Source organism: Caenorhabditis elegans, chromosome IV (genome assembly GCF_000002985.6).
Source record: "Caenorhabditis elegans chromosome IV".
NCBI classification, from domain to species: Eukaryota; Metazoa; Nematoda; class Chromadorea; order Rhabditida; family Rhabditidae; genus Caenorhabditis; species Caenorhabditis elegans.
The window spans coordinates 10,263,034-10,285,669 of record NC_003282.8 but is presented as its reverse complement, the minus strand read 5'-3'; the positions used below and the strand labels follow the sequence as shown (position 1 = coordinate 10,285,669).

Genomic DNA, 22,636 nt, shown 5'->3' with positions numbered 1-22,636 from the left:
CTGTGTCATAGCCTTTCTAAATTATTTGCACTTTCATCATAATTTTTTTTCTTGCGATTCTCTCCATTTTCCGTTCAATGAACGATTTAATACGCATGTTCAATAATAATAAAATTTATCCGAGAGGAGTACAGAAGAAAATTAACATCGCTGCGAGACCAATCGCTACAGTACTCAATGTCGATTTACGGAGGAAACATGTTTTGATTTCTCATTGTTTCTTTTGTCATTTTTTGTCATTTTAGTTTTAAAACTTAATTATCCTCTAATGATTTGCGCGGTTTTTTATTAAATTTTTGATTATTCTCGTAGCTTTTGAGTTAAACTAATTAAAAGTCTTCAGCTATGCTAAATTTTGCTTCCTTTTCTTGAATGAAAACCTAAAATGAACAAAATTTTTTGTCATTAAATAACAACGCTTCGGTTAACGCTTGAAATTGATATTCGGAAAATAAAAAGCCTGATTTTTGTTCGATTTCTGAAATATATTTCATGCTTTACCCGTTTTTAATTGCGAACAATTCTAAATTTGAAATATAATTTTCAATCAACGAAAAACAATTTTCAAGATAAAAAATTATTATATAAATTTAAGCTAAGTATTAATAAATTAATAAGTAATAGTATTCAAAAATCATAGAATCTTGCAAGAAAAAATGTTTTAAAGATTTAATAGTTCGAGTGATTGAAAAACGAATAGTACTTTAAAAAATAATGCTTTAAGGCAGAAAAGTGATATAAAAATTAAGCTCAAAAGGGCAAAAGATAAGGTTAATGTCCAGTTTTGGTTTTAAAATGGTTCGGACACAATGTACATAGTAGACATTTGGGTGTCCTCTTCCTTCTCTTTTCCCCATTGCGTCCACTGACCCTCCTTGCTGTATGTCTGCGCATCGTCTTTTTCTACACTTTTTCCTTTTCCCTGGCCCGTTCCTATCGGTGCCTTTCACACACGCGAGCGGCAGTGGACGAGACGGGAGGGCGAGGTGTTGAACAAGAGTACAGCAAGTGCGCGCCATCGAAAAAGCGGAAAAAAAAATTTCAAATGGCGCTACTTTGAAAATTGAGAATTCTGTATTTACTGCCAGTTTTACTTGCATTTAAATTTCCATGTTTTCTATTCTAAAACGAAAATCTATCTAAGAAAACCCTTAATAAAAACCTATAAATCATAAATTGTGATTCTTAAATTCGAAAATATGTTCGTTCAACTTGACGCCTAGAAATATGTGGACTTAATCCTGTTATAAATCAGTAGTTGACGACAAAAATAGTAGAGCAGCAAAAGCAGTTCTAACTTGTGAAAAACATGAAAGTTCTTGTTTTCGTCAAGCGAACGGGGGCTCGAGGAAGGACTTGGCACGTGTCTCTAGGCCATGTTTTTCTCAATTTTTGTTGCTCTAGAGAAAGCTTTTGCTATTGATTATGGGACAATCTTGGGGATATGAAGGTAACATTTTAAAAATAAGTTTAGGTAAATGTGTAGCATAATTTTTGAAAAAAAAAGCTCCACTGTTAAAAATGCCGATTTTAGGGATTGCGAAACGTTCACTATGTACACATAAATGGCTATATAATTTGAATTTGCATTCAATAAATCTTTTCCTTCCAATTGTATGTTTTAACTTAAAAATAATTAATTAAAATTATCTCAGGAGTCAAAAATGTCAGCTCAAGCAAGTCGTCAAAAGAAATCGGATCAAGAGCAGCGTGCAGCTGATCAAGCTTTGCTCAATGCAGCAATCGAGGATAATGCGATGGAGCAAGATGAAAACTTCACAGTTATCGATAAACTTGAGTCTTCAGGAATCAGTTCTGGCGATATTTCAAAACTAAAAGAAGCTGGATACTATACATACGAATCGCTGGCATTTACTACAAGACGCGAACTCCGAAATGTCAAAGGAATTAGTGATCAGAAAGCTGAAAAGATAATGGTGAGCATATCAAAAAATCAGCTTATTCGAGAATTAAAGAAAAAAACTAAAAATTCTGTGGCTTTATTTTTCAAAATCCAATTAATTGAATTGAAAGTATCAGAAAAGTTGATACATTTTTCGAGGTTAGCTCCGAAAAAGAATGAAACGATCAGCTGCAAGGTCAGTTTTGACGGCAAATCGACCAGCTGTGAACATGTAGACATCGGCCTCATATTTCAATGATTTAATTTCAGAAAGAAGCCATGAAATTCGTGCAGATGGGATTCACGACGGGAGCCGAGGTTCATGTGAAGCGAAGCCAGCTGGTGCAGATCAGAACTGGATCTGCTTCACTTGACAGACTGTTGGGTGGCGGTATCGAAACAGGCAGTATCACTGAGGTGAGTTTATCACGGATAAACTGACAACAGTACTCAATAAAACATTTATTTCAGGTTTACGGAGAATATAGAACAGGAAAAACTCAGCTTTGCCACAGTCTGGCAGTCTTGTGTCAATTGCCGATTGATATGGGAGGTGGTGAGGGAAAATGTATGTATATTGATACCAATGCCACTTTTCGACCCGAACGAATTATTGCTATCGCTCAGAGGTTTGTGATTGAGAATTATTCTTAAAAATCCTGAATTTGTCATAATTTGATCTCCCGACTTGAAAATTTAAAAAAAAATTAAAATTTATTTCGAGAAATCAGTAACATATTTTCTCAGTCTGAAAATAGCTGTTATTTTTGCTTGAACAATTGAAAAGGCCAAAAATGGTCTGCAAGTTGGAAATTGCCGTAAATGAACTTTCAGAGATGTTCCGGGTCTTTTTTTGGCGAATTTCAACTTGCAGGCAATTTTTTAGCCTTTTCCTTATTGTTTCAACAAATATAAGTTTTTTTTTTCAGATAAAGTAAATATTTCTCTATATTCTATCACTAAGTTTGAAATAAAAACGTTTGGAGAACAAGTCGCAATGGCTCATTTTGTACAATTACTGGTTTACGCCACATGGCTTGAATTTTGGCATTTGAGAATTTACCTTATTATGGATCTTGTAGCATTTTTTTGAATATCGAAGTAATTTCTTGCAGATACAATATGGACAGTGCTCATGTACTCGAGAATATCGCTGTTGCACGTGCATACAACTCAGAACATTTGATGGCTTTGATTATTCGAGCAGGTAAATCTAAATTTCAAAAAATAAAAAAATAAACTTTTTCGTGCCATAGGAGCAATGATGTCCGAGAGTCGTTATGCTGTTGTGATTGTTGACTGTGCAACTGCTCATTTCCGTAACGAATACACTGGAAGAGGAGATCTAGCGGAACGTCAGATGAAGCTCTCTGCTTTTCTGAAATGCCTTGCCAAGCTTGCCGATGAATATGGTGTCGCTGTAATTATTACCAATCAAGTTGTAGCACAAGTCGACGGAGGAGCCTCGATGTTCCAGGCTGATGCTAAAAAGCCCATTGGAGGTCACATCATCGCTCACATGTCTACTACCAGGTAAACATAGTTGGAGGTTTTCTGAAGATTTTGAACAAATAGAGAACATATTTAATTTTTTTATTAAACATTACATGTGGTCTTTTTGAGGATTTTTTAAAGAAGAAAAATTAAGTTATTCATATTTTCAGATTGTACCTTCGAAAAGGAAAAGGAGAGAATCGCGTCGCAAAAATGGTTCAATCACCCAATTTACCAGAAGCCGAAGCGACCTACTCAATCACGAATCATGGTATTGAGGACGCACGCGAGGACTAGCCGTTCGTTTTTCTTTTTCTTATCAAACTTCATCATTCATATCCCGATAAATATATCACATTTCTGTTTCTCTCCACACTTTCACGGATTCATCATGTTTATTTGGGTCGTTTTTAAATCTAGCGTTCTATGTTCTCTATGAAAAGTTTTCGCCTGCCCCTCATGTTTCACTATTCCGTTACATTCCTTTTTTGTATCTGTATTATATATAGGTTTGTGCATCTCTCTCTCTCTCTTTTGTTTTACCCGTCGTTTTGTATGAATCGTATAGTTGAACTGATTATGTCAGTATTGATAAGCTAATGTTCTTTTTAATTTATAAAGGTTTTCGAAACCTTTAATACTGTATTTTAAAAATGCGTGTTCATCATGTTAACCTAGCAATAATTCCAGATCCAACTAACTGAAATGGACATTGAAGCGGCCAAGAATGAGGTAAGATGATTATCTCTAATTTGCCTATTCGCAAAATGTGGAGTGGAATTTTTGCTTTGTAAAATTCCGGCAACAACAAAAAACCTTGAAAATTGCCTGAAAATACCCAACTGTCCGTACTTATGCTCTCAAAAGCGATTCTTATTATGCAATACCGACGGTCACAGCACATTTGCTGAACAGCTGTGTGACCCTTGCCTGTTGTCATCGTCTCATTCAAATTACTCAACATGATCTTGCCCTCTTTTGATCTTTACTATTCTTATTTAGGTTTTGAAATTTATTGTTAATATTTGTACGTCAGAGATGACTAATTGGCTCCTGATAAGAAAGTTCACTTATTTATGATATACTAGTTTATTTTTAACTGTATATCGTGTTGAGCCAAAAATTTATTTTCTGATTCTACATTTTCCGCTTTAGTATGGTAGATCGAGACATTTTATATGTTTTCCTTTTGCTCTTTCACTGCTCGAAATATATTTTGTGCAATGCCAGACTTCTAAAATCATCTATTCATTTTTTATCATGCAAAATTAAGAATACAGAACGAACAACAATTTCACTTATTTTTGTTCTATATCTCCCCGCCCTTCGTCCCTCCATTTTCTCCGTTCGTTCCGTTCGGACACCAACTTCTATATTCATCTGCAATGGCAAAAGGCGGTCGTAGACGGCGACCGGTTCCGCAACGCTCATCTCAAAACGCGGAAAAGCTGACTGCAATCCTTTTTCTGTAGCAGGCCATTTTGATGCTTGCTTCTCCCGGGGCCCCCAGTTCTTCCACACTCTGCATACATTTTCGTCTCAATCGGCGCTAGCCAATGATCTAGTAAAAACAAGATGGTTAACTTGTTCTATGCGTTGTTTATGTGATGCCGCATTTAGCTATATATTTTTAGAATCATGAGTGTTTCTTAAACAATAGTTTTTCTAAACTTGTGTTTTCAGATGACTTGCTGCTCGTCCAATTCATCTCTATCAGATTTCAACACTTTGCCCAGATGCCCGAATCGTGTTGGCTCTATCACTGTTATTCTGGGGCCAATGTTCAGTGGCAAAACGTGTGTTTATTTTTAAATTTAGAGTGATCATAACAATATTATTTTCAGCACCGAACTTCTTCGTCTTCATGATCGTCAGATAATTGCAAAAAGAACATGTGTTCTTGTCAAGTATGCAGGAGACACTCGTTACGATGCCGATCTCGTGGCTACTCATAGCAAGTTGGTAGATCAAGCCTAAAACTGTAAAGCATTGAATATCATTTCAGGATGACTGGCCAGGGACGGACTGTCAAGGCTCATCGTCTCTCTGAAGTTCAATCTCAGATCTTCAACGATGAGGTTCAAGTCGTTTCGATTGACGAGGGACAGTTCTTTGAAGATCTCGCCGAAACTTGCGAAGAACTTGCTCAAAGAGGGAAAGTTGTTTGTGTCGCTGCACTCAATGGAACATTCGAGAGAAAGCCGTTCCCACAAATTTCTTTGCTACTTCCGTACGCGAATGAAATCAAGCAAGTTACCGCTGTATGTGTCGAATGCGGATCGCAAGCAAACTTCTCATTCCGCAGCACATTGGACAAAAAGGTTGAGGTGATCGGAGGTTCGGACACTTATACAGCTCTCTGCAGAGAATGTTATGTTCAAAAGAGCGAAGAAAAAGATGCTGAAGAACAGATGAAAACTGGTTGTGATAAGGTATAAAAACTCAATTCGATTTAATAGTTATTAGTTTGATTTTTCAGAACGAAAACGATATTACTGGGATTTTCTTGGCGAAAAAAGAGCAAAGATCTGATGGATCCGTGTCTCCTCCACGAAAGAAAATCGGATTGAGCAAGTCAATGGCTCTGGAGGCCACAGCTCGGACTTAATGTCTTATCTAAATACTTGTCTGTAACTCACATACACACCTGATTTCCTTGCTCACTTTATTTCACTTTCTTGTAAACTTTCACTTCTGGTACATTTTCTCTATAACCTGATTTTTGTTAACTAACTCATTCCTTTTTTCTAATCTCTCAAAAACTAAAACTTCATAACTGCATATTTATTATTGAATAAAGTTCTAAACGAAGTCTTGAGCGTCTGTGAATGTTGCCACTTGTTGAATCGTTTTATTCTCTTCATTCGGTTCCAGCTGTGCTTCAAATCCAGGATGCTTCGGTCGCTCAAATTCTGGTGGTGGTTTCCATTCTTGTTCAACTGCCGCTGGAACAGCTGGTACAGGTGGAGCTGGACTTGGTTCAACTGGCACAGCTGGAACTGGATCTGGAGCTCCAGGAGGAGCGAAGAAATCATCTTTTTTCGGTGAATCAGGAGCTTTCTGATCTTCAGTTTGCGTCTGTGTTTTTTTTTCACTACCATCGGGTTTTTTCGTTTTCTTATTCTTCTTCTTGGAGCCAGTAGCTTTTTTGGATTTTTTGGATTTTGCCGTGGGTCTCTTCGAACTTTTCTCTTTCTCATCTTCGTTAACAGTTGATTTGGCTTCATCCGTTGTGTCCAGTTCAACAGGCTTCTTTTTATTATTTCTTGCTTTATTTTCACTCCGCTTTTTCTCGTGAGAAGATGAAAGCTTCTTCTTTTTCTTCCCTTAATACAAAAAATATTCGAATAAAATCAAAACGCAAGTGCGCCCCATTGATCACTACAGTAATCTCACCTTTTGGCTTTTTTGAACATTGAGCAGTGATGATTGGTGTCAAGATAACGGTTAGAAACATGCAAAACAATGCAAAGTTCTCTGTAAATTATTTTAAATTGAAAAAATATCATTTTTCTATTCAGTGCTAGCAGGACTTTCGGCCCTTTATCAGGAAGTATTTTTGATTTAAAAAATTTGCATCTATTTATCTAATAAAATATGAGTTTGAAGCGCATGGTCTCGCCCTTTTTCTACAGTAATTTTGGCGCATTCACAAGAAGAAGGGAGCGCGGAGAGACCATCTCGAATAAATGTGCATCCCTTATTAAAAAAACAAAGAACACCACATTACATCTTTGAATTCTAAAAACTTTTCGATGTCATACAAAAAGATTTGCTACTATACATTTTTCCGTAATACAGCAAGAAATCGTTTGTACAAAATGTTTCTGTCCACACTTGCACGTGTTTCTCAACATAATTTTTTATCTCACACTTTCTCCTAGACATCATGGGTTGGGTATGGCAAATCTAGGAATCGCTTCAGATCTTATTTTATAGTGGAAAGGCATTCCTTGGATAACAGTAGAAAAGCTAGAGATCGCACTCGGAGAAACATTTTGATTCGAATTTTTGATAAGTCAGGAGAAAGGAATAAAGAAGGCCGGCAATCCGGTTTTCCCTCCATATTTTTTGGCTGGAACAATGTGTTTCTACTTGGAATACCAAAGGAATCAGAATGTGTACTTCAAGGATACTATTATGCATATAGACCAACAGTAATATTTTCCAGATTCAATTCAGATGGAGAATCCCTCACCTTCGAGTAACCAGCCGCACATCCAAAAAACCATTGATCTCTCGAAGAGCATCGTTGTAAAATATATTTAAAAATAACATTTATTCGAGGAAATTTGGAGCATATATTTGTCATTAAAATTTGAGAAAAAAAGAGATCACGCCAAAATTAAAAATATCGGTCTTCTCAATTATCATCCATACATCATTCCCATATATGGATTCATCATTCCTCCCATCATTCGTCGTCGTCCCCATCCACCTCCACCCATTCCACCATATGGACCACCTCCCATTCCACCATATGGGCCACCCATCATTCCCATACCGCCCATGCCCATTCCTCCCATTGGCATGCCACCGAAGCCCCCTGAAATTTGATAATATTATTTATTTGGCTGAAGTTTCACAGAAATGGCACGCGCGCCTATTGGCCCTCAAGTTAAATCATTTTTACATTCTTCTAAAAATTATGATTAACAAATGTTTCAAAAAATAGACCTCTAAATATCAGGAAAGAACACATGAGACTGACAAGTACGCCTCAAGAAGAGAAGGCTTGCCACAGAAGCTCTATAAGTTTAAAGCTCGACTTAAAAAAAATCTCTCGCAACTTCTAAGGGTCAAATGATGATACATACAAAAAAAATCCAAAAACACTTACATTGAGCTTGAGCAATATCAAACAAAACAACTATTGCAACCAAAATGACCACAAAGAACCTCATCGTTATGATCTAATTGTTCAGTAATATTGAAGGTCAATTTGACTTTCTTTTATACCCAGTTTTTGATGTTTTTTTGCAATCAGACGGACATCTAATAGGCAACCTGAAATATGGTCAGTGAACACGGAAATTGCAGAAATAGTTATACAAAGTAAGATGCGAAGAAAAACATTTGAATCACTGGTCGAGGTCAGGGGTTGAATCAAAATGATAGCGTTCGTCAAAAGGAAAAGATATGAATTTGATGTTGATGTTAAGAAGAATAAGTTATTCAATTTTTATAATTTACCTTTTCACTCCATTTTAATTATCTAATTCTAAAAGTGTCTTCTACATAAATAAATTGTAACATCTTAAAATTTCCTATTATGACGGAGCATGTGAACTTCAGCGGAAAATGGAGACAACCACGCGTGAGTATACTAATTTGGTTTGAGAAAAATTAAACACAGAATACGTAGATTACCGTACTCAGTCATATTTGTAATAGTATTGAACATCAGAGCCAAGATATGGGAGGAACTAAATTATTCAAGCATGCAATTCCAATTTTTGATTGGACCATCTTTTTTGGAAAAAAAAACAAACGACCTTTTACACACCCTCAATTTGGCGTCGTTTAAAAGTAAAAAACACATGATTTTCCATAATTTCAATCGCACTTTAAACCTCAAAAACTTTCAAAAATGACAACTTTGCCAAGTTCTCACAAAATTACGCTAGCCAAGCAATAAGTAAGTAAAAAAACATACGGTAAATAACCCTGATATAATGCTCTCGATAAAAAAATAACACAGAAGTAATGAAAATCCGTAGACTCTAGAACTATAAATGTATTACCATAAATTAGGAAAAGTTACATTATATTTGCATTACTGGAATGCGACGTCAAAATGTAATTAAACTTTGAACAGAAGATTTATGATCTTTAAATTTTGCTTCTAAGCATGATTAAGAAAACGTGTCAACTTAAAATTTGGGAAGTTTTCTTCTTACTATTTTCAAAAATAAAACATGCAAAACTCCCACATGTTTTTATTTTTTAGTTTCATTTATAATTCATGTTCCATATGGAAAACAACTAGCAAAACACAAATTTACCCATTAGGAGCTAAATCACAGAAAGTAAACTTAGAAGATGTCCCTGGTTGAATTTTGAACTTGAGATCAAGTTTGATGGGATGATCCTTGTTCAACTCAGTCATATCCTGTTTTTAATTGAAATTTGTATATGATTGACGAGAATGACGTAGTGAAACATTTAAAAGCGAGCAGCTAAGAGAAAATGGAATGGAATTTAATGAGATTTTTGATGGAAGCTTCAGACATCTCACATTAGCAAACAAATCTCAACTTTGAAATGACGAATTTGCATAAAGCAGGATTTCAAAAATAAAAATCAAACTTTTGGAAAGTTGTTGCGCAAAGCCATTTACTAATGAAATAACTGCAAGTCTCATTGAAAATGCAATACGTGCGTTGGTTGTCCAGAGTCTAATAAGATTCTAGTAAGCTATGTAGCGATTCTGATGTTTTAAAGAAAGATTTATATGAAGTACGTACGTAGATACTGTATTTAATTTATTAGTATTCTGCCGCACATTGCAAATTGTATCAAGTCACTTTCTATCATAGATAAAACTATCGATTAACTGAAATGTGTTTTACAAAATATATATTCAAACTTTCGTTTAGTTCATACCAATATTCTACTGGAGGTCAGATATTTGTATTCAAGTACAAACAATTGTGGCATTTTCCTTGAATATGCTTTGTAATTCTTATCTTACAAAATTGATCTAACTTTCTCAAGAATTTTTATCCATAAGCTTTTGATGTTCATACGATCGCTCTTTTCATCTGGACAGCTTCCAAGTCCTCCGTGTAACAAAAACGGGTTTATGGAAAATTTTTAAAAGAATTTAAATACGGCAACATAGATGTTATCCAAAAAATGTTTTCAAAGTTCTGACTTTATTTTGTATAAGAACAGAGAATACAAAAAACTGCCAACGCCAGCAAAAGAAAAATTGTCAGATACATCCTGTCAAATGCAAAACAAAGGGATTTTTATGCAGAAATGGAAATGATAGAGTATTTGGCATTTTGTGGGAGGAGCTACAAACCGAGCAAGGGGGTCTTTCTTGTGCTCCACCTGCGCTCACGAATTCTATTAATATTACATTTGAACTCATATTCAGAATTGATGAAATTGGATTAAATTGCGAAAATATGAGATATGCAAAACAAATTATGATATATTTCCGGAGGTATTGATGTTTTCAGTTCTTTATTTCTTTCCGTACATTCCATAATTCATCATTTGAGCCCACATCAAACGACGCTGGAATCGACGGCAACGAATTCCACAGAAGCCAAATGAGTTGTAGCCATAGTTATTGTATCCACCATATCCTCCATAGTTTCCATATCCATAGTTATTGTATCCATAACTTGGATAGTAAGAATAGGAAGAATAGCTCGGGTAATAGTTGCCATATCCTCCATAGTTACCATATCCTCCACCATAATATGGGCTGTAGTATCCATCTGAAAATTTTCAGTTCCAAGAAAATAAAAAATAACCACCAGACATGTCTCACTTAAAAATGCATGTCCTGACTAGGTTTATCAAAAAAATAAAACTCAATCTGAAAAATTTTCAGTGATTTTTATCGCTTAAATCAAGGTAAAATTGAGCTAAGCAAGATCAAGTGGTTTAATGGTTTTAACAATTATTTGCTCGAGTTGGTGGAAACAATTTTCATATTTTCATTAAAAACACCCCATCAAGAGTCAATTAAACCATGCAATTCTGAGAGCTTCAAATAATTAGAAAAATTAACTGAAAAAATTGTCACAAAACTTCATGGGGAGGTTGAACTGTCAAATTAAATTATGGAATGGGTCGAAAACTCCATATTTTCAAATTTTAATTGATGAATGCCTATACATCTATTGTCTTTGTTGAACTTTTTGTTTAACAACCAGTCATTTATTATTCTTTACTATAAATGGAATTTCAACTAAACCTTCCAATTGTAGGAAAAGTTAATAAGAAATACTTATTCTACTTTTTCATTTTATCAAATTTGTACATAATTATATAAAAGTCATAACTTGATTTGAAACAAAATTGTAGTTTGACCTAAATTCCATAACGTTTCATTTGAAACTAGATCATACTTATATCCAAATTCACTTACATTGTGCATCTGCTGTATGAATACAGAAGGCAACAATAATCAGAATCGAAATTAAGATCACGCGCATTTTTTCTGAATCTCGTGGTCACTACTATCTGTTGGAAACCTATCCAATTTATATATGTGTAGAGAACCAGTTAAAAATCCCATCGTCTTGCCCCGGTCAGTCTCGTCTCTTCATCTCGTTTCGGTTTTTTTTTTCGGCGAAGAATAAGAAAACCGGCAGCATGACATCAAGTTAACACAATTACCATTCTGATTTTTTGACCCCCTTCCTCTCTTCTCTCTTGCTAGTTTTTTCTTGTGTCAGTTTGTGGTGCCTCCATAAATAGAAAATGTGAAAAAAGGTCCTTAAAAAGGGAAGTAGTAAGTCGTGGTGGGTTGGTATGTGTGTATGGACGGAAATGACGAGGAACTAAACATGTGATGTCTGGAGGAAAGTAGTAATGGAGATTTTCACAATGGATGAGTGAATGGGATATTTTGAGATTTTCAGGAAAGTAAATTGAAAAATGGAAAGGGTCTCAGACGGGGTTCGTGGATTAACATGCGTTACATAGAATTCTAGTAGAAAATATGAGAAATATCAGAGCTATTAGGGAAGGCTGATAGCATATTTGATTCTAGATTAATACTTCCACGTGGGTTTAAAGGTACTACAAAAAAAATAAAAAGAGAGTTCGCTTCAAAAATAATAGGGATGGGTCGAAAATATTACAAAAATTTCTATAACTTCGATATCTTACCAAAAAAGTTAGTTTTAAAGGCACGAGTAGATATCCATGTGAAGTACAAGTTGAAGGTTTGAAATTTTAGAAAATTTCAGTTTCAAGGTCTCCTGTCAAATATTTTAGTTTCAGAAAACGAAAATTTGTGGTATTTGCAGGCACGTTCTTCTGAAAATGCCTCTGAATCGGTGGAACTCAACTTATCCATGATACTCCGCCGGTTCTTTAATGAATGTTTTCAGTAACTCGCTTCTCAGGAAATTGACTTTTTCTAGTCAAAACTTCAAATATGTATATCTTCTCTGATCATTGTCCGTATACACCAAATTCGCTGAATACGTATTCTGAGTTCAATTTATCAAATAGAAATTGTGTTTTCATGATACCATGTAGTTTATAACATTTCCGCAAAAAAACTTGCAGTTCTTGTAAATATTTTTGTTTCTGACGAGACACATGATATGGTCAGAATCAGAAAAGACACAGAAACATCAAAACTTAAATTAGTTTCAGGAATGATTGCCTCAAAAAAAATTTAAGAAAGTTGGTTCTTGTCCGTTATTCAATTTACTGAAGTCTTTGCAGCAAAAAACCGTATTTGCGGAAAAAGTCGCAAAATTTCTATGTGACCGCAAAGATTTTCAATACCAAATTTATCTTCCAGTTATCGATTCTTGAGCCAATTATGAGTTACTTTCATTTTCAAAATTTCCAATGGTTACCCAACAAATATTTTACTTCCATTGATGTCTTCATTGTTCAGCGGATTAACATTTCAACAAAAAGTTCATTTTATTAATAAGTTAAGAGCAGAATGAAGAGTCAGTTCGATTGATTGTGATTGAATCAAAAGTGAATAGAGCCATGCGAACACGATCATAGGATACCATATCAACGTTATATCCACCATAACCTTGTCCTGATGTCGTTCTCATGTTAATTCCAAGCATTGTTGTGTTTTTGAAAACTCTGAAACATTCTCAGAGATTTTTTTGCGATAATTTTGAACTAAAATGTTTCCATTGGAAGGGTGGAATAGCTTCTAATTTAATATCATTGTAATCTTAGTTGAATTTTCAAATACTTAAACCTTTTGGTGCCATTTTATATAATTCAGAAAAATAAGAGTTTTACTCCATTTCACCTTTACAGGCTTGGGAGTTACACTGAAATATTTTTGAAAATATTGAAAACTCACTCATCAGGAACTGTGCAGTTTCCATTTCTCTTAGGATACCAAAAGCCGTTCAAGTTATTTCCGCAACTTCCGTACCACCATCCTCTTAAAACAAATATTATAGTGCTCAAATCTTTTAAAAATTATATAAACGCACCCATATGGTTGTGATTGAACACCGCTGTCATCAAAGTATTGGAACTCGTCACAATCATCTCTGAATACGATGTTTTATATTTAAATTATCAGAGTATAATAAGCCTACTTTCCTAGGGGCCCGGTAAAATTATCGAATGTTGAAAATTTTGCTCCCAAATCGGTATCTGAAATGCAATAGTGGAAAATTGAACAATTTTAATTTTATTCTTCGTAAGAGATGATTACATTATTTACTTACAAGTCGAAGAGTAAGCCAACCCAATTCCTGAGATATCAGCAGTTGCTGTAAGATTATAGCCATATTCTGCAGTTCCAACCTTGAAACTGTGATAAATTTGTTTGGCAACAAGTAGTGTTCCACAGCATAGATCAATTTGCAATCTATATGGTTTTGCACCACTCAGATGATTCATATTGTCTAATCCAAACCAGAAGTTAGTTTCCTTTCCTGGGGTTCCAATTATATCAGTATACTTATCGTATGTTATATTAAAGTTCACATTTTCACCGGTTGCTCCACGACTGAAAATATACTTACGTTATTTTTAATTTTAAAAAAACTTCGAATACCTTTGAATAACTGTGTATGTTCCATACGAGGTCGTATCACAATACACTTGCACTGGAGATCCATTTGGATAAATTGTCTGAACACCTGAAGATGTCAAATTTGAAATTTCTGAACAATCCATCGGAGGCTTTGGTGCTGAAAATATTATCGTTAATACAAGATTCTTAAGTTTCCAGTACTAGTTGTTGGAGGAAGAGTAGATCCGGTGAATGGAACTTCAGTTGTTGTTGGCTCTGGAGTGCTGGTAGTGCTTGGTGGAGAAATATTGGTAGACCAGGCAATGGAAATTCTTAAAAAATGGTACATAAATTTTGTGAACTCATAAAACATTTTTACGTAGTTGAAAGAGTTGAATCTCGTTGGTGAGTGTAAGAATATACTCCTGTGCTTTGAGTTGTGTCAACATGAATAACGTAGTCATCAATGATTGAATTAGCAGCTTGGTCAGAAGATATGAGAATGTGAAGATCGAATCCCTGAAGAATTTTCAATTCATACCTAAATTTTATTTTAGCTCTGTTGAAAGGGCAACACACGTCTTCTTCAAAGATTTGCTCAAGTTCTATCCATCCTTACAATTATCATAAAGTTTGCAAACTTCTTCAGCAACTCTATTATTTTAAATCAAAATTCAAGAAATTGAAACAGAATTTCTAATAAAAATACATTTCTATATTGGAACTTGTGAAGTTTGTAACATACATTAAAAGAATGAGCATTGCCGGCATTTGCATCAAGCACAACCAAATTCAAATTGGAAATTCGGTTTTCCATTTGAGTGTTGATTGGATTTGTAGATGTCAATGTGTTTGAGCTCGAAACATTTTGACCCGTTCTGAAAATTTTATCATATTTTTGCTTGAAAATTCTATATTCAACATACGCGCTAACTGCAGCTTGTAAATAAACATTACACCCAAGTCCCAAATAACCAAAGTCACCGCATGGTTGCCCGTTTTGAAGTGTTCCTGCCGGATTGTCGACTTCTCTAATTAACACTTTGAAGAAACTCGCATCATCGGCCACTGCCTAAAGTTTCCTGCTATCGGGTGCTCGGAAAGATCGTTAAAATGCTATAAAAACATTTATTGAGAAGAATTGAGTGCTTCACATTTTTATCACGTCACTACCGAAAAAGGAAAAAAGCGAAACTTGAAACAAAGTTCTGGGAAGCCACAAATACCTTCAGAATCTAAGTTTTTTTAATCTTCAAGATAATGTTAAGTTTCAAAATTTTAATGCAAATAATTACTGTAACATCAATTTCAGAACTAAAAAATCAGTTAACCTTGCTATAGCCAATTGAAATAATTTTCAAGTCAAATCTAATTAAAGTGTAATTTGAATAAAAATTGCCGTTTCAGGCAATTATTTTATTCTCAAAAATTAATTGATACCGGTTTTATGCGACATTTACTGATTTTTTTTCATAAATCAATCAAGGGGGTGTGGACGGCATTTGAAGAAGCGGCTAAAAGGAGTCCACGCGACGCCTTGAATTACTACTTGAACATAATACCACATTTCTGCTATGTTTCGAACATTCATAGTTAGATTTCGAAAGTAAATAATATTTTAAAACTTACTGATAGTGCTAGGAAGGCAAAAAAGACGGATGTTTTCAACATCCCTTGAAGGATTTTGCCTGAAAATTCAAGAATTAAATTCTCAAAAATCACCAAAGAACAATTTTTAACCAATTGTTAAAAACGTAAGCTACCAATCGAAATAAAACAAAATTAACGAACGAAAAGTGTGCAATAGACCGAGTTGCATAATAAAAAGTTATGGATGCCCGCCCATTTGATAACGCCCAATATATTGGTTGTGCTACAAAAACTGAAGTGAGTGAAGTGGAGATAGGCAATTTTGCCGAGGGTGTTAGTGTTTATATTGTATTAGCACATTTAAGACCAGATTATTTTATTTAATAAGATGCTGGGTGGAGTTGGTTCCGTAGCTTTGAAGATACCGTTTTATCGAAGCATTCTTATAATTCTACAGTTGACCTGGAAAATTAAAAATATAGTTTGAAGGGTCGGAAAATCGAATTTTCCACGGTTGCTAATTTTTTTTGGTTTTTTTTCCAGAATTTTGTTTTGAAATTTTGTTGACTTGCATCTAAAATACAATCAGGAATAAACAGTTTAAACGTGGTCCTTTTTTCGTAAAACTTTCATAAAACTTGAAAAGTTTTTTTTTACTTTTTACGTTTACTGCGTGCCCTTTTCGTGGACTTTCATAACCTTTGCCCCAGATTTTTCCGTATATAAGAACACAGAAATCGCCAGTTTATCAGAATTCTGAGCGAGATTCTCTGAACAACCACAAACGAAAGAGATGGCGGACAAGTCGGCATACATGGGTGCTGGTGGATATGGATCGGGCTACATGGGGTCCAACGCCTCATCGTCGGGATATGCCCGCGAGGATTATGCGCAAGGAGGAAATGGCGGAGGACAACAGCAGAATCAAGGATCTGGAGGAAACACCAACCCAGGAGGGCAGGCCTTCAAGGCCCGCACTGATCAATCGTGCTACCTTGGGCCATAAGTGGCGGTTCGAATAATACAAGAGCAAGTAGTCAACCACCCCGAGCTCATCCGTTTTTGGCCATAATATGCCCAATAAAATTTTTTTTTGTCGTTTTGTTTGTATTTATTATTTAAAAAGTCTTTGTCCATAGGGCAACTGAAAGGGCGTTTCACTCTGGCATAGGGCGTTTCACTCTGGCAAAAAACAATAGTATCAAAGTTTTGTTTGCATTGTCTAAAAATAACACGAACGAGTTAGATAGAATCAGATAGAATATGCTCCTCAATATGAGAACTTCTTGGATGTGTTTCCTAATATGTATCCAGTCAAAAAATGTCTCAATTATTTAACAATTTTCTCGTACCACTACAATATGAAAAAGTCTCGCTGAACAACTCAGGGAACGTTTTTCCTTTTTATTTTCGTCACATGACAAAATTTAGGAAAATCATATCTCATCTGTTCACATTCTATTTGAATAGACTTCCTTTCAAATTGACCTTTTTGACACTTGAGAAAGCTACTTGATCTAGATGTATTGCGTTTTCCTATGTTGCAATTCGTCTCTTTGGCCATAATTTCCATATTTTACATCAACTTTTCGTTTTTATGGTGTTCCTACAGTATTTTTAAACGAATTGAAAGTAGTTTTTGAGGGAGTGAGGTCGCGATAAATCAAGGGATCATTTCTTCTATTCAGATGACATGAGTAAATAAACGTTCAATCTTGTATTCACGTGTTCCGGCTTTCTAGTTTTGAAACTTCTTGCACTACATTTTGAAACTAAACAATCTCGTGTAGAAGACGTGTATTTTGTTTGTTTGCTATTTCTCTAGCGATTATAGAAACTAGAAAAGATCTACTTTGGGTTACTGTATGTTGCTTCCTATAATGTAGTAAAATAATTGTCTAGTTGAGCTCTTTTTTTCATATTTTGGAATAAATTTACCGAATTTACTTTACTACTTTGACAAAAACTTGACTCGTTGATTTTTGAAACTTTAAAACATATATTTTTCATAATTTTATCAGCATTTAAAAGGCTTTTTTAAAGTTTGTGCAAGACTATTAGAGACTACAAGACTGATTATCCAATGGCTCGTAAAAGTGAAAGTATATTCTGAAAACAAGGGTACTGCCCTTCTTGGTTTAGCATCAAACTTTTAAAACAAAAAGTTTTCCGTGAAACGGATATCTATAAAAATTTAAAAATCAAGTTAGTTTAAAATTTGTATCATCAAATTTTATAAACTGAACATGACTTATTCTTATATTGAAATCCAAAGGTGAGGAAAACTATGATTTCTTAGAGAATAGTGTAATATATATATAAATACTCTCTTTCACTCAATTAAAAGTTCCGACAATAATTGTTGTTCAAGGAAATACTTGCAACAAATTTCTTCGAAGGTTTCTGGATTTCAAAGTTTTTCAAACAGTTTTTAATATTGAAGTTTATGCACAGAGTTATTCGTTTATTTATTTTATACGTTTTCTGCGTTTTTATTTTTACCACATTTTTACCATAAATTTTCCGCCTTTGAACTTTTGATCTCAAACGCAACTTTTCCGATATTCCTCGAGATTCGCCTCACTTTTAATTGACGAAATATACATTCAGTATTTATTCCAAAAAGAGACAAATTAGTGGAACTGTGTTTTTTGTTCTTTCATGGCTCATTAATTATCCTAAACAGTGATTAGCAATTTTCAATTAGCAAAAATATTGTGACCAGAAGACAGGTATAGTCTATGATGTTGTTCATCATTTATTGTCATTTCCGAGAGGCTTATCCATTCCAGCTGATTGAAGATCATTTAATGGAAAAGTTTCATCAAAACAGGTGTATTTGCCTCATTATGTTATAACATGCAAATGTATTTGTTTCTTGATCATCAGAAATTTATTCCATATCATCTTGAAAACCGAATAGATTCATAGTTTTAAAGTTCCAAAAATTACCATTTTACTATTATCCAAGCTTTCACAATGTTTACTCCCATTTTCAATTGGAAAAGGTAAATGACCTGGAGGCGGTATACTTAGTTAATAGGTCGATCCATATCTGTATCGTTCCCATCTCAACCTCTCAGCACTACATTGTTTGGAGAATAGAGAATCAAACATTAATAATTTTTGTATTTTAATTTTATTCATGTTCAGCAACAAGGTCTATTCGATTTTAGCAATCGATACAACATCTACCGTATTTATTATATTATTCTTCAAGACATTTTTTGCAAGTGTTTATTGATAAAATTTCTTACGAAGTTCATATTTTATGTGAAATTACAAAATACTAAAAATTAATAAAAGCTATAATTTCCGTATTCAGCGACAAAATCAAATTTAATAAGTTCCATGAGGCAAAAAAGTTCTAATAGAAAAAATGTAGTAATTTTAAAAGAATGATAGCGGAATTTATTTTCAGTAATTCTAGAAAATGTTTGATAGCCGCATTTTCTTACAATACTTATTCATTAAAAATATTTCCAGGTAATTTTTAAGAAAGTTATTTTGACACCAGTAGTTTATTTCGGTATATTTTGAAATTGATCCATTGTTTTATGGCTACTGAAAGTATACATTACTACTAGATTTTATTCAGCTTGTTTTCATCTTTCCATTTTATGTTATTCCAATGATCACTTTCTCTGAAACGTTGTTTTGATCTGTGTTTGAATACAAATTCTTCAACTTTCACCTCTTACTGTCAATGACTTCCCGTTTCCTGAATTCTGGATAACTCTCACTTTTTTCTTCCTCAAATGATTCCAGTGATTCAAATAAAAGAGAAACCGTGAAGAACAGTAGTGGTCAGTTAAGTAGTCATTGGGAGCGAAAGTCATTGACTTGGTTTCGGATGAGGGAAACGAGCGTTCATACACAAACGATATGTCCAATTTTCGCGCTCATCGTTTTTCCCCCATAGCCATCCTCACCTGGTCATCTAGCAATTGTAAAAGAAGAGGAAGACACGAAGAAATGACGGGTGAAGAAGAAGAAGAAGCTGCGCGCCACAAATAGTAGGCTTAAGCTATGGATCTATTGGTTTTTCATTCCGTTCGTTCCAATGGACTATTTATGGTTATCATTTCTAAGTTTTGGTTTCAAAAGTAATTAGTTAAATGTTTTTAGTGAGATCAGTTATTTCGGTAACTCTTTCCGAAATTTTCATATTGCCACGCACTTGTTATTCTCAAAAACAAACTGTAGGGGAACTAAACAAATTAATTCAATTTTTTCAGTAGTCGTCAGACCTAAAAATTTCACATCGTTGATTAAAATTAAAATCTGCACATATCAAAATTGTTTTACTGTGATTGATATCATTTGGAAAATAACTATACTTCAATTAAACTTTCCTGTAAAATATTTTCAGTTGTATGTAAATGTTAATTACGTTTTGTCGGGCATCTACTAAATCTAATATTTACGTCATGTTTTAAATTACTTGCTTTAAAACTATTTAGGTGTTTGAAATTCAAATATATTCCATTACAATAAAATCACCTTTTTTCAAATTTACAAATACAGCAGCGGTTCAAAATCTTGAAAAATGGCTAATATTTTTATCTTGAAAGCAGCCGATGACCGCGCCTCCGGCGCGGCCAACGACTGGCGGAGTTTAAAATGTATAACAAATAGATGTCCTTTTAATCATTCAAAAATGTCTCATTAAAAAAAGTTGAAACTTCATCGATTAAATCGCATTTTCTCCTTCCATGGTATACGATTCAGAAAATTCAAAGAGACAGTTAGAATGTTCTGATTTTTGAGTAACACATTATCATTATCAGGCTTTCGAAAAAATTCCACAGAGTTACAGTTTTTTTAATAAGTTAATAACTTTCCTTAACTGGAGAAGTCTGAATAATTAACTACTAAGTTCTTTGAATATAGATGTAACGAAACAAATAAAAACTCCTACAGTTATAGAAGGTTGTAGAGCATTTCAGAACTTTTTTGAATTTTCCAGATGATTCTAGAACAGTCTAGAATTTTCTTGAAACTTCCAGAAGGTGCTGAAACAAAAAAAATTGATTCCAGAACAAAAATTTGGATTTCCCGCCAAATGTTTTCCTCAGAAAATTTGAATTTCCCGCCAAAATCTTTTTTCTCAGAAAATCTGAATTTCCCGCAAAAAATTTTTTTCCCAGAAAATTTGAATTCCCGCCAAAATTTTTCTCAGAAAATTTGAATTCCCGCCAAAATTTTTCAAAGAAAATTTGAATTCTCGCCAAAATTTCTTTTCTCATAAATTTTGAAGTCCCCGCCCATATTTTTAAGGGTCTCACCACGATGGGTCTCGCCAGTTCCAGGTGGTACTTAAGCTAACAAAAAGTTTCTCAGAAAATTTGAATTTCCCGCCAAAAATTTTTTCTCAGAAAATTTGAATTTCCCGCCAAAATGTTTTTCACTGAAAATTTGAATTTCCCGCCAAAATGTTTTTCACTGAAAATTTGAATTTCCCGCCAAAAATTTTTTCACAGAAAATTTGAATTTCCCCCCAAAATTTTTCTCACAGAAAATTTGAATTTCCCGCCAAAAATTTTTTCACTGAAAATTTGAATTTCCCGCCAAAATTTTTTCACTGAACATTTGAATTTCCCGCTAAAATTTTTTTTCACTGAAATTTGAATTTCCCGCCAAAATTTTTCACTGAAAATTTGAATTTCCCGCCAAAATTTTTCTCACAGAAAATTTGAATTTCCCGCCAAAATTTTTTTCACTGAAAATTTGAATTTCCCGCCAAAAATTTTTTCACTGAAAATTTGAATTTCCCCCCAAAATTTTTCTCACAGAAAATTTGAATTTCCCGCCAAAATGTTTTTCACTGAAAATTTGAATTTCCCGCCAAAATGTTTTTCACTGAAAATTTGAATTTCCCGCCAAAATTTTTTTCACAGAAAATTTGAATTTCCCCCCAAAATTTTTCTCACAGAAAATTTGAATTTCCCGCCAAAAATTTTTTCACTGAAAATTTGAATTTCCCGCCAAAATGTTTTTCACTGAAAATTTGAATTTCCCGCCAAAATGTTTTTCACTGAAAATTTGAATTTCCCGCCAAAATTTTTTTCACAGAAAATTTGAATTTCCCCCCAAAATTTTTCTCACAGAAAATTTGAATTTCCCGCCAAAAATTTTTTCACTGAAAATTTGAATTTCCCGCCAAAATGTTTTTCACTGAAAATTTGAATTTCCCGCCAAAATGTTTTTCACTGAAAATTTGAATTTCCCGCCAAAATTTTTTTCACAGAAAATTTGAATTTCCCCCCAAAATTTTTCTCACAGAAAATTTGAATTTCCCGCCAAAAATTTTTTCACTGAAAATTTGAATTTCCCGCCAAAATTTTTTCACTGAACATTTGAATTTCCCGCTAAAATTTTTTTTCACTGAAAATTTGAATTTCCCGCCAAAATTTTTTCACTGAAAATTTGAATTTCCCTCCAAAATTTTTCTCACAGAAAATTTGAATTTCCCGCCAAAAATTTTTTCACAGAAAATTTGAATTTCCCGCCAAAATTTTTTCACTGAAAATTTGAATTTCCCGCTAAAAATTTTTTTCACTGAAATTTGAATTTCCCGCCAAAATTTTTCACTGAAAATTTGAATTTCCCGCCAAAATTTTTTTCACTGAAAATTTGAATTTCTCGCCAAAAATTTGGGTCTCACCACGATGGGTCTCACCACGATTGGTCTCACCACGATGGGTCTCAGCACGACGGGTCTCACCACGATGGGTCTCAGCACGACGGGTCTCACCACGATGGGTCACCACGATGGGTCTCACCACGATGGGTCTCGTCACGATGGGTCTCACCACGATGGGTCTCACCACGATGGGTCTCACCACGATGGGTCTCGTCACGATGGGTCTCGTCACGATGGGTCTCACCACGATGGGTCTCACCACGATGGGTCTCACCACGATGGGTCTCGTCACGATGGGTCT

The 22,636-nt window shown here is 34.3% G+C and overlaps 7 protein-coding genes and 3 non-coding genes across 13 annotated transcripts; 3 read left to right on the top strand and 7 right to left on the bottom strand.

Annotated features, from left to right (window-relative positions):
- Nucleotides 1-1,425: 1,425 nt before the first annotated feature.
- Nucleotides 1,426-4,036, top strand: rad-51 (DNA repair protein RAD51 homolog; the record flags this gene model as incomplete). 3 transcript variants are annotated; one of them, NM_001028294.5, is made up of 8 exons in its annotated part: nt 1,426-1,450; nt 1,535-1,614; nt 1,656-1,937; nt 2,174-2,320; nt 2,375-2,532; nt 3,019-3,110; nt 3,160-3,436; nt 3,568-4,036. In NM_001028294.5, the coding sequence occupies 8 exons, from the start codon at nt 1,426-1,428 to the stop codon at nt 3,692-3,694; spliced, it is 1,188 nt and encodes a 395-aa protein (NP_001023465.1). The 3 variants fall into 3 exon arrangements, with proteins under 3 accessions (NP_001023465.1, NP_001263771.1, NP_001379410.1); NM_001276842.3 differs by lacking the exon at nt 1,535-1,614 and having other exon boundaries at nt 1,445-1,450; nt 3,568-3,694; NM_001392385.1 differs by lacking the exons at nt 1,426-1,450; nt 1,535-1,614 and having other exon boundaries at nt 3,568-4,033.
- A 51-nt stretch (nt 4,037-4,087) lies between these two features.
- thk-1 (Thymidine kinase) lies at nt 4,088-6,211 on the top strand (the record flags this gene model as incomplete). Of its 2 annotated transcripts, NM_001383184.2 has the most annotated exons (5): nt 4,088-4,129; nt 5,081-5,193; nt 5,242-5,355; nt 5,403-5,829; nt 5,877-6,206. In NM_001383184.2, 5 exons carry the CDS (start codon nt 4,103-4,105, stop codon nt 6,003-6,005), a joined length of 810 nt encoding a protein of 269 aa, NP_001369806.1. In that variant the 3' UTR covers nt 6,006-6,206. The 2 variants fall into 2 exon arrangements, with proteins under 2 accessions (NP_001369806.1, NP_001255478.1); NM_001268549.3 differs by lacking the exon at nt 4,088-4,129 and having other exon boundaries at nt 5,877-6,211.
- On the bottom strand, nt 6,169-7,654 carry Y43C5A.4 (uncharacterized protein). Its single transcript, NM_069484.3, has 3 exons — nt 7,596-7,654; nt 6,794-6,874; nt 6,169-6,723 (listed from the first exon to the last, which is right to left on the bottom strand). Exons 1-3 carry the CDS (start codon nt 7,645-7,647, stop codon nt 6,200-6,202), a joined length of 657 nt encoding a protein of 218 aa, NP_501885.1. The 5' UTR covers nt 7,648-7,654; the 3' UTR covers nt 6,169-6,199.
- On the bottom strand, nt 7,489-7,509 carry 21ur-14358. The gene has a single exon (NR_056522.1).
- A 6-nt stretch (nt 7,655-7,660) lies between the features above and the next one.
- nssp-46 (CaeNaCin (Caenorhabditis bacteriocin)) lies at nt 7,661-8,410 on the bottom strand. The gene is made up of 2 exons (NM_001083262.2): nt 8,238-8,410; nt 7,661-7,943 (listed from the first exon to the last, which is right to left on the bottom strand). The coding sequence occupies exons 1-2, from the start codon at nt 8,299-8,301 to the stop codon at nt 7,768-7,770; spliced, it is 240 nt and encodes a 79-aa protein (NP_001076731.1). The 5' UTR covers nt 8,302-8,410; the 3' UTR covers nt 7,661-7,767.
- A 177-nt stretch (nt 8,411-8,587) lies between these two features.
- On the bottom strand, nt 8,588-8,608 carry 21ur-13111. The gene has a single exon (NR_056521.1).
- Nucleotides 8,609-10,258: 1,650 nt separating this feature from the next.
- Y43C5A.3 (FIP (Fungus-Induced Protein) Related) lies at nt 10,259-11,634 on the bottom strand. Its single transcript, NM_069483.7, has 2 exons — nt 11,508-11,634; nt 10,259-10,851 (listed from the first exon to the last, which is right to left on the bottom strand). Exons 1-2 carry the CDS (start codon nt 11,572-11,574, stop codon nt 10,592-10,594), a joined length of 327 nt encoding a protein of 108 aa, NP_501884.1. The 5' UTR covers nt 11,575-11,634; the 3' UTR covers nt 10,259-10,591.
- A 1,374-nt stretch (nt 11,635-13,008) lies between these two features.
- Y43C5A.2 (Fibrinogen C-terminal domain-containing protein) lies at nt 13,009-15,787 on the bottom strand. The gene is made up of 11 exons (NM_069482.8): nt 15,729-15,787; nt 15,026-15,171; nt 14,845-14,977; nt 14,479-14,618; nt 14,322-14,431; nt 14,142-14,277; nt 13,810-14,093; nt 13,678-13,735; nt 13,570-13,629; nt 13,434-13,517; nt 13,009-13,204 (listed from the first exon to the last, which is right to left on the bottom strand). Exons 1-11 carry the CDS (start codon nt 15,768-15,770, stop codon nt 13,039-13,041), a joined length of 1,359 nt encoding a protein of 452 aa, NP_501883.1. The 5' UTR covers nt 15,771-15,787; the 3' UTR covers nt 13,009-13,038.
- Nucleotides 15,788-16,259: 472 nt separating this feature from the next.
- 21ur-12335 lies at nt 16,260-16,280 on the bottom strand. The gene has a single exon (NR_056520.1).
- Nucleotides 16,281-16,482: 202 nt separating this feature from the next.
- On the top strand, nt 16,483-16,695 carry nspd-7 (Nematode Specific Peptide family, group D; the record flags this gene model as incomplete). The annotated part of the gene is made up of 1 exon (NM_069481.6): nt 16,483-16,695. One exon carries the CDS (start codon nt 16,483-16,485, stop codon nt 16,693-16,695), a length of 213 nt encoding a protein of 70 aa, NP_501882.1.
- Between the last annotated feature and the right edge of the window lie 5,941 nt (nt 16,696-22,636).